This window comes from Herpailurus yagouaroundi, unplaced genomic scaffold, assembly GCF_014898765.1.
Source record: "Herpailurus yagouaroundi ecotype Mexico unplaced genomic scaffold, PumYag 410, whole genome shotgun sequence".
Classification (NCBI taxonomy): Eukaryota; Metazoa; Chordata; class Mammalia; order Carnivora; family Felidae; genus Herpailurus; species Herpailurus yagouaroundi.
Window position 1 is genome coordinate 1,940,578 of NW_024412627.1, and position 10,467 is coordinate 1,951,044.

General features: G+C 50.2%; 1 protein-coding gene across 1 annotated transcript in view; it reads left to right on the plus strand.

The window, feature by feature from the left end:
- The window catches only part of KATNIP (katanin interacting protein), a 200,623-nt gene that overhangs the window by 17,657 nt on the left and 172,499 nt on the right, over positions 1 to 10,467 (plus strand). The window contains exon 2 of the mRNA XM_040463627.1: positions 987 to 1,042. Coding sequence (XP_040319561.1) covers positions 987 to 1,042 — 56 coding nt within the window. The remainder of the gene's footprint in view (positions 1 to 986; positions 1,043 to 10,467) is intronic.

Consider the following 10,467-nt stretch of genomic DNA (forward strand, 5'->3'; position numbering starts at 1 on the left):
TTATTTTCACTTTCTTGGAAAGAGCATCATCCCTTGACTTGTGCTTTATCACCAGCTATGAGGTCCCCCACACCTGTGTAGACCTACCAGAAGCGACCACAACCAGAGACAAACATCTTTCCTCTGAGACTCGGTCCCCACTTCTTGCCTCTTGATGAGTCATCACTAAGCTTTCTTCCTCCTGCTTTGGCGTGCTCTTGGCTCATGGGACACGTGGCTGTGATTTCCTCATAAATCGCCACCCAAGAGTGAGGCCGGATAGTTTGGAAGACACGTTGCCAAAGCACAGAGGTTCCCACTTTGTGTTTTAAAACCAAGGCCATCCATTAATTTTCCATCAAGGAATCCTTTTACAATGGACACTTCCATAAAAGTTGTGAAAACTGCATTTGGAACAGCATATTTAAACAAACATAATGATGTTGAGCTGTTGAATTTATGCGCACTCTCAAATGTTAGTCTTCCGATTTTCTAAGAAAAGCAACATTCTCTCTGAAATTACCTGTTATATGGGAGATGCGGGTGATTACTGCTAATTCACATCTGCACCATCACCTAGGTGTTGAGTTTGGGGGTTTGGTGAAGCACTTTGGTGTGCACTCATCAAAGGTTATGTGTATGCGCACAGTGGAAGGCATTTTTGTGGAAGGCATTTTATATAATTCCAAACAATTTAATAAAAATGTAATTCGACTGGGAAATCTACAGTCGGCCCTTGCAGAGTACAGATAATGTTCCAGATTAAAGAGCTGAGGCTTTGTTCATTACAGTCAAATAACGTGAGCGTGTGAATTACCATTTCCTTGCCGTTGGTCTATTTCAAGAGCATGCCATTTTCCCACTATAATAATAGGCTACATTTTCTTAAAATCATTTGATTATGATTGGTCCCGTCTATTCAGTTTGCAAATAAAAAGCTTTCACGGTGATAAACTAGCTGTTTTAAAAGAGCCTTAATCTCTGGTTCTGCTTTTGAACTGCCACAGGTCAGATTCCGCGGAAGGCTGACAGAAGCCGGTCCTGCTCGTGGGAGAAAAAAGAGGTAAATGTGTCACTGGTGAGGGTGGGTGGGAGGCGACTCTGTTTGAAGGCACCTGAGGGAGCATGCTGGTGAATAAGTTTTCCTGGATTTCCTTCTTGTTTCCCTCTGAGTCTCCAGCTTGAATCCGGGACCAAATGCTAGCTGGCAATTAGAGCTCTCAACCAAAGTGTCGCTACATTGTAGTGACAATTTCTTAGGAAGTGTGTCAGTTAGCTTTGTCTGTGTAACTGAGCAATCCCAAACCCACGTTTCAGGGATGTGGAACAAGAACTGTGCATTCAGTTGGTGATTCTGTGGGTCGGCCATTGGAGCTGGGCAGGTCTGCTGATTTCTGCTGGACTCACTCAGGCTTTTGCAGTGAGCCGCCGTGTCGCCTTGGGGATGGCTGAGCATCAGTAGTGTGCTTCAGCTCTCTTTGAATGCTTTCTCGTCCGCCAGCAAGGCAGCCAGCTTTATTCATGTGGAGGTTCACAGGGCCACGCACATGAAGAGTGGAAGCTGCTGGACCCCCCCCCCCCCCCCCCCCCCCAGCTGGTGTCACTACTGCTACTTTGTTTCCTTAAAACAGGTCACAAGGCCAGCCCAGATTCGCTGGGTGGGGAAATAGGTCTCACCTCTGGGTGAGAAATCTACAGATACTGTGGCCCTTCTTGAAACCTGCCACACCGAGCCCACTTGCTCTGTGCCCGGCACCAGGGATGAGAGAGACACAGCCCTGGTCTCGGGGTGTGCAGCATGGTCAAAGTCAAAGTCAGAGAGACACGAATAGGGAAAGTTGCAAGACTAGCTGAGCCTGGGAGTACACAGTGATAGCAAGGACCCATAGGTCACCGCAGGGCCCTTTGATGACATCTTCAAGCTCATGGGAGTTTGAATTGGAGTCTTTAGCCACAGACGAGTGTAGGGGTACATGGGTATGCAGGCGTGTGGCTCGTCATAAGTATCGACCAATCCTGAAATTCATCAACACTTCCGTGTTAACACTCTTGCTTGTAAAGTGACATAATTCCAACAATGAAAAGGAATTTCCCAGGCTAAACTGGGTCCAGGGGCTCAGAAATGGCCACAACACTTGGTCTTTCTCCTTCCATGTCTGTGTCCTCTGTGTTGGCCTCCCAAACCAGCTCTGAGGAGGCAGGTTGGGGTTGGACTGCAAAGGGCCTTTGCGATGGCCCTCTTGTCTCCTTTCTCAACTGTAGCCAGAACAGCCACCGTGGGTTTTCTTCTCATTCAAGCAGCCTACCTGGGACGAGGGCTGAGAGATAACTTAGGGACTTTGGTGCTACTAAAAAGATTTAAGTGTCAGCCCCAGTGGACGTTCTAGAAACTGAGCCGGGGTGGATTCCATCACTCCTTTCTGGTAAGAACATTTTTCTGGAAGCAGGAACAGATGTGCACGTCTCCCGCAAAGTCTTTCCAGAGACTAGGGGGTGCAGAGGAGCCCGGAACAGGCGTGAGCACAGGCCCGCAAGCTCCTGGTCCCCCCCCCCCCTTGGGGCGTGACCTGGGGGGGGGGGGGCCACCCCCCCCCCCCCCCCCGCTCCCCGTTCCCAAGCCAGGCATGAATTGTTTCGACCTAACCGAGGCTTTTGATCACAGAGTAACAGCATCCCATTTATCTTCATTAAGAAATTTGCTGGGAATCAACAAAGCAGGGCAGCGGGTGACTAGTTGAGATACTCTTTTCCTCCTCAGTCTTTCTCCTTGGCAACAGGGCTTCCTAATTGCCGCTTTCTTGGCTACTCCCATCCTGCCAGTTGCCCCAGAGCATTTCAGATCACTCCGCCTGGCGAAGAGCTTGGAACGAGAAACAAACAAACAGACAAAAAAAAACCAAACAAACCAAGAGAGTGGAGATATTTATCACAATATCTGAGAGATTTAAAATGGTTTCAGGCCTTTCTGAAAAAGAGGGTGCTGGTTCTCCTCACAGGGCTTTTGTTTGGTTAGAAAAATAGGAGAAGGGGGGGCGTCTGGGTGGCGCAGTCGGTTAAGCGTCAGACTTCAGCCAGGTCACGATCTCGCGGTCCGGGAGTTCGAGCCCCGCGTCAGGCTCTGGGCTGATGGCTCAGAGCCTGGAGCCTGTTTCCGATTCTGTGTCTCCCTCTCTTTGCCCCTTCCCCGTTCATGCTCTGTCTCTCTCTGTCCCAAAAATAAATAAACGTTGAAAAAAAAAATTAAAAAAAAAAAAAAGAAAAAATAGGAGAAGGAAACTAATGGCAAAAGCTGGCAGATGCTCATCTTGATATAACGTGCTTTTTTCCACCTTCCTCCCCTTTCCGCATCCCTCCCACGCCACCTGTGAAATCTGCTCTTCCTGACACTCTGTGCCTTACACAGGATGCCGGGTATAGATCAGACTCTGTCACCATGAACGGCGAGGAAAAGACAAGCTCGTGGGAACAAGCAGACAGGGAGGTTCTTCGTGTTCCTCTGGTGGTCAGGTGACACGGGCCGGCTCACACCGTGGCAGGTGAACGTGCTGTTTCCTCCCCGGGTTGGGATTGGGAACTTCTCCGCGCCGCCGTCATGGGCCAGCATGGTGAGGGGAGGAGGGGAGGCTGTTTGCAATGAACTTGCCAGCCAAATTCAGCCCAAAGATGTGTTTTATTTGGCCCGGACTCCATTACAATTTTTTATTTATTTTTTAAAAAATCTTTAATGTTTATTATTTTGAGAGAGAGAGAGAGAGAGAGAGAGAGAGAGAGAGAGAAAATGAGTGGGGGAGGGGCAGAGACAGAGGGAGACACAGAATCCGAAGCAGGCTCCGGGCTCCGAGCTGTCAGCACAGAGCCCGACGCGGGGCTCGAACTCACAGACTGTGAGATCTTGACCTGAGCCGAAGTCGGGTGCTTAACCGACTGAACCACCCAGACACCTTCCCCCATTACACCTTTTTTAAAAATTAGGCATCCGCATTTACAATTTTCACAGAACAATGCGCACTTCTGGCTTCTTTGCTAAAATGGAGAACGACCACAGAGGCCTTACTCCCTTAAGGCAACACCGGGCAATGGCTGGTGTTGAGGAGAGCTCCTTTCGGTGGGGCGCTCCATTCTGCCATGCCTGCCTCCACACACACCTGCTCGGTGGCCAAGAGAGAGCAGCAACCACACCGTGGCAGTGGTCACCAACATTGCTGCACATTAGAATCCCCAGGAGCTTTTTAAATACCCCGAAGTTTAGGCCTCTTTTCAAACCAGTTAAATCGGAATCTCCAGGGGTGGGACCCAGGCTTCGGAATTTTGTGACCACCCCCCAAGGGGTTCCGGTGTGCAGCCACAGGTGTGCAGCCACAGGTGAAAGTAACCCCTGGCTGTCAGCTCAGATCCTTCCCTGAGCTCTGCTTGGCTGCCTGGCCCCAGGACACCTCAGTCCTCGAGCCGTGCCACAGGCACAGATAAAACCCCAGGGGGTGGGGTGCTGGAGGAGGGAAAGAAGGCTGGAACCCAGGCTTTGGAAGGGCTGCGGTCATTTCTGAAACGCGTATGGGAGGCGTAGCTCGAAGCGGGTACGTACTTCCGTTTAGCTGGCAAAGATATTCTCAGCCTTGTCGCTCACAAGTATTCGTGGTTTCTTGCCTATGGAGATTATATAGTGTTTATGGCCCTCGGTCATGAATTATTAATGACTTTGAAATTGTGGTCATTGTAGTTTACTCAAAAATCATTAGGAAGTAGATTTATCACACAGTGTTTAAAAAAGTAAAAAAGAAAACCACCGAGGAGGGAACAGATCTTGATTCGTCGCCCCTCCAGCGTCCATACTGGTGGCCACGGCACCGTGGGGCTCACCGACGTGGCACTGGAGACTTGTCCTGCTGCACAGAGACACAGGGACTCCTGGAGACCGAATTAGTAGCCACATGTGCTTCTGCCTCAAATCCCAGCCATAGGACCTTGGACGATTCTCTTGACCCCTGTCCTCCCGAGATTGTGTCTACTAGGCAGTAACGTGTTAAAGTACCTCGCGCGGTGCCAGGACCCATCCTAAGCGTTCCATAAACGTTAGGTGTTACATTATTTTAACCATTTCTTAGCATGTCTGGCAGTTAACGGAGAGGCACCCATGCCCTTGGACAGAGTGCACGATTGTGCTTCTTGCTGAAGGGGTCTCCCTTGCTCCAGCTGGACTTTGGACTGATTCCAGCCTTCCAGTCTCCTGGCTGTGTGCCCCCAGGCGGGTGGGCCCCAGGCAGGCTAGCTCATGCGCCCCCCGCCCTGAGCCAGTCTGAGAGGCTCCCGTGACGACGGACTGCCTTCTTTTGCAGCCGATTGGAGATTCTGAAAAATGCTCTTCCCAGCACACCCGTCTGCTAAGCTCACTTTGTGAAGGACTGCAAAAGTCATTTAACTCAACCACCTAGAAAACGTTAAGCTTCCCCTTTGTATGCACATACAAGTGCACGCGCACGCACACACGGCCCTTCCTGCTGCTGAGCAGAGCCCTTCGGTGCAAGGACTAGAGACTCCTTCCATCTTTGCCAAGCAGAGGAGGAACCGGATCTCAAGGGAACACAGGGAAGGAGGGAGTCCAGGATTCAGGCTGCCTCCAGGGATGGGGAAAGCTGGACAGGCCTCTCTGTGTACCACCAGGGACATGCTGCTGCTCCCTCTTGTCTGCGCACCTGTCATTGTCCTGATTCTCTTCCCTACCAGCTCTTCCTTCTCCCAGTTCAGAGGCAGAAAGAGAGACTGACTGACCTGATGGTCAATACCAAAGGCTGTTTAAGGGATAAGTGCTCCTGCTATCAGTCCCCCAGATGCCCTCTCAAGAGGCAACCGCAGTAAGAAATGTCTTACGTGTCCTTCCAGAAGTATTCTGTAGCTATACAACTATGCAGAGCGTATCTGTCCTCTGTCCTCCTGATAGCACAGCGACACATGCTGCTTTTTTTTTTTTTTCCTGGCATTATTTTTTTCACTTAATGACACGTCTTAGAGAGTGTTCCATAGCAGGCCATGTGCACAGACCTCATTCCTTCTTTTTTAATGGCTGTACAGTGCTCCATCATGAATGCTCAGAAACGCAGTTCTTCATTTGACACCTTTGGGGCCAAATATGTTTCATCGTTTTAGAATTTAGAAAGTAATACCATCCCAGTGTGGTCTGGGACAACACCCTGTAATCAAACACACGAATATATCTGCAGGGAAATATGAATATTCATCCTAGGTGGGATAAACATTGAGTTTCATATCAGTTCAGATCAGGTTTTGATACTAAACCAATGCATATAGGGGCGCCTGGGTGGCTCAGTCGGTTGTGTGTCCAACTTTGGCTCAGGACATGATCTCACGGTTTGTGAGTTTGAGCCCCACATCATGCTCACTGTTGTCCGCACAAAGCCTGCTTCGGATCCTCTGTCCCCCTCCCTCTCTGCCCTTCCCCTTCTCACATGGTCTCAAAAATAAATAAAACATTAAAAAAACCCTTAGGGCGCCTGGGTGGCGCAGTCGGTGAAGCGTCCGACTTCAGCCAGGTCACGATCTCGCGGTCCGTGAGTTCGAGCCCCGCGTCAGACTCTGGGCTGATGGCTCAGAGCCTGGAGCCTGTTTCCGATTCTGTGTCTCCCTCTCTCTCTGCCCCTCGCCCGTTCATGCTCTGTCTCTCTCTGTCCCAAAAATAAATAAACGTTGGGAAAAAAAAACAAAACCCTATAAATAAATAATATAAATAAATACATGTAAAGAATTGTGGACTTGTCTGTAAATATATCACTAGATCCTGGTTGACGACTCTCTAGGCTATTAGGAGCCTTTTGCTACTGCGAGAGTACTGTTTTTTTTTAATTTTTATTTATTTTTGATAGAGAGACAGAGCAGGAGTGTGGGAGGGGCAGAGAGAGATGGAGACACAGAATCAGAAGCAGGCTCCAACTTCTGAGCCGTCAGCACAGAACCCGACGTGGGGCATGAACTCGAGGACGGCAAGATCATGACCTGAGCCGAAGTCGGTCGCTCAACCGACTGAGCCACCCAGGCGCCCCTATCGTGAGAGTACTTTAAAGAATATCCTGGGGCGCCTGGGTGGCGCAGTCGGTTAAGCGTCCGACTTCAGCCAGGTCACGATCTCGCGGTCCGTGAGTTCGAGCCCCGCGTCAGGCTCTGGGCTGATGGCTCGGAGCCTGGAGCCTGTTTCCGATTCTGTGTCTCCCTCTCTCTCTGACCCTCCCCCGTTCATGCTCTGTCTCTCTCTGTCCCAAAAAATAAATAAACGTTGAAAAAAAAAACATTTAAAAAAAGAATATCCTAGGGGCGCCTGGGTGGCTCAGTCAGTTGGGTGTCCGGCTCTCGATTTCGGCTCAGGTCATAGTCTCACAGTTTGTGGGTTCGAGTCCTGAGTTGGGCTCTGTGCTGACAGTGCAGAGCATGCTTGGGATTCTCTCTGTCTCTCTCTCTCTGCCCCTCCCCAACTCACGCTGTCTCTTTCTCTCTCTCTCAAAATAAATAAATAAACTTAAAAAAAAAGAATAGAGCAGACATCTTTGTGCACGCGTGTAGGAATAGCCAAAGTTTAAATTCTCAAAAGTGGAATTAATGGCTCAAAGGGTATGTGCTTTTTAAAAACTGACATTCCCAATTTGTCTCCCAACAACAGAAGAGAAACAGAGCTTTTCTTCTAGGCCACCTTGTAGAATGCTGGCCAGGTTTAAGTGTGACTGCCCTTGGCTGAGGTAGGCACACCGGGGGCCGTTCAGTGGCTGCCCCGGTATGTTCTCCAGGCCATGCTTGGGGGGGGTAGGAGCAGGGCAGCTGTCCTAAGAAGGATTTGGAGGCACGTCTAGCATCTCAGTTTTTAAAAGCCATCTCTCCCGGGCCCTTGGCTCTGAGCACCTCGCTTGGCTGATTGCAGGAGGCCAGTGGGGCTGGTAACTTGTACTGTAAGTTTCAGGCCCCCCGCTAGCAGGCAGTCAACACACCCTTCCCCTCCCTCGGTTCAGAGCTCAGCACTCTTGCCACTTCAGTCTTCTGGAGAATGGGGAGCTGGCCCTTCCATCTGTACAGATCTCAACCCCTTTGTTTAAAAATTAAAAAAATAGGGGCGCCTGGGTGGCTCAGTCGGTTGAGCGTCCCACTCTTGATCTTGGCTCAGCTCATGATCTCACGGTCACAGAGATCGAGCCCTGTGTCAGGCTCTGTACTAAGAGCGTGGGATTCTTTCTCTCTCCTTCTCTCTCTGTTCCTCCCCTGTTCATGCATGGCTGTGTGCGTGCACACTATCTCTCTCACAATAAATAAATATTAAAAAAATTGTTAAATAACCAAAAAAAAAAAAAAAAAAAAGAAGAAGAAGAAGAAAAAAGACGAGAGAGAGAGAAGGAAAAAAAAAAGACAATGAAAGCTAATAGCACTTGATTACAAGAGCCTGTCTGATATGACAGCTGACATTCCAAATCCACACTTCTCCCGGAACGAAACCCTTTAGTTCACATTTCTAGGCAGAGCAGGACCCAATCCGTTTTCCATTCAACTGCCAAGTACATTCCCAGTTGTGAGGCTACCATTATCAGCCTTTCTGCTTCTTGAGGTCTTGGCCTCTGCAGCTCTGAGAGCTTGGAGGGTGGGGGTCCCTCAAGGCACTGACAACTGATTTCTCCAGGGCAAATAAGTCACATGGCAGGGTTAGAAGCCACTTAGCAAAGTAGTGGAGCCTGGGAACCCTGGAAACAAATTGCCTGGATTCCTAGGCGAGCCCCTTCATTCAGGCAAGTTGCCCATCCTGCCTGTGACTTGACTTCCTCTTCTAAAGAGTAGGGATAGTATAGAGCCCGCCATCAGAGGGTTGTGGTAAGAATTCAGTGATTTAATACCTGTAAAGTGCTTAGCGTGGTGCCTGGCACATACTAGGAGCTCAATAAACCTTGTGGGCTATAATTTAGGACTGGCAGGGGCAAGGTAGCCCGTGTAGAAAGCTCATCCCATCAGAGTCACAGATGGATGAGAGGTCTTGTCACAATCAAGCAGGCCCCGATTGGACCAGCGCTCCTCATCCCTTTGGTGCGTTGGACCCTCACGTAATCGCTCGCACCCGAATCGCCAGCCTACTCTGAGACCCCCACAGTCAGGCTGGGAGCTGCGGGAAACGTGGCTGCAGACACAGTGCCCGTAACCCAAGTTTAATGGCAAGGCCAAGACACGAGCCTCGGAAAGCAAAGAGAATCAATTTCTGATAAAATGCCAGGAAGGAGATTGGCGTGTCAGAAACCTTCCTGGTATCAGCTTAGCTTCCAGCACAAGATTAAACTCCAGGAGAAACCCGTCAGAGGGCTGCAATTTGTGACCAGACAGAGATAATGTTGACAGCTTCTCCTTCCTGAGCCTGTTTTGGATAAACAGTGTGCCCTTCAACAGAGCATCATCAAAATTCTCTATATTTCCAGATCTTAGGCATGAAATTGCCTTGAAACTATCTCCCTTTACCTCCCCACTCCCAAATTCACTTTGTAGAATACCGAATATGGTTAGAAAAGAGAATGCTACCGTCTAAGAGAAGGAGCTTCCCGCAAACTCCTCTTGAAAGGTTTGTCTCCTGGGGGAACCGGGCCTGTGAGAATTACCCCTCCGTCCGTGGACCGAGGGCCTCAGTTTCTTCTTGTGTAGAATGGGGATAATAAGGGCGCCTGGGGGGCTCAGTTGGTTAAGCGTCCGGCTCTTGACTTTGCCTCAGGTCACGATCTTGTGGTTCGTGAGTTCGAGCCCCGCATCGGGCTGTGACAGTGTGGAGCCTGCCTGGGATTCTCTGTCTCCCTCTCTCTCTGTCCGTCCCCCACTCATGCGTGCATGCACACACACACACACACACACACTCTCTCTCTCAAAAAATAAACTTAAAAAAAAAAAAGAATGGAGATAATAGTGGCACCTACATCATCAGGTCATGAGGGGTGTTCTGAGCAGCGCCTGGCATGTAGGAAGCCCTGAATAAGTGACAGGTGCCTCGTCCTCTCCTTCCCTTCCTGTCATTATTACAATTCTCTCAGCCGCTACGGCAAAGGAGAGCGGACTGAGACCCATAGCCAGCCCAGGGTTTTGCGTCACCCTGGTGACGGGGCCGGGGTGGGAGTTGACCCCATGTTAGGCACGTGGTAGGGAAGGGGTGTTTCCCAAAGGAACCCCGGGATCCCGTGACCAGAAGGGGGGGAAGGGTAGATAGCGAGCAGGCACAAGACAGTAGCTGTCCAGCGCACGGCCACCTTGTCGTGTAGGCGGTGAGGCTGACGAAATACTGCAGTTGTTAAACCCTCAGGATACCCTGTGAGGAATGCAACGTGATCCTCATCTTGCAAGCGAGGGCACCTGGGTTCCCAGGCAAACCCGCCCCGGTTAACGCCGCGAGTCCAGGGCTGAACGGACACTCCACGTCCTGTGCACCGTGGAAAGCGGAGAGTATGTGTGTCACCCTGGGGGACCTCAGGCATCCTG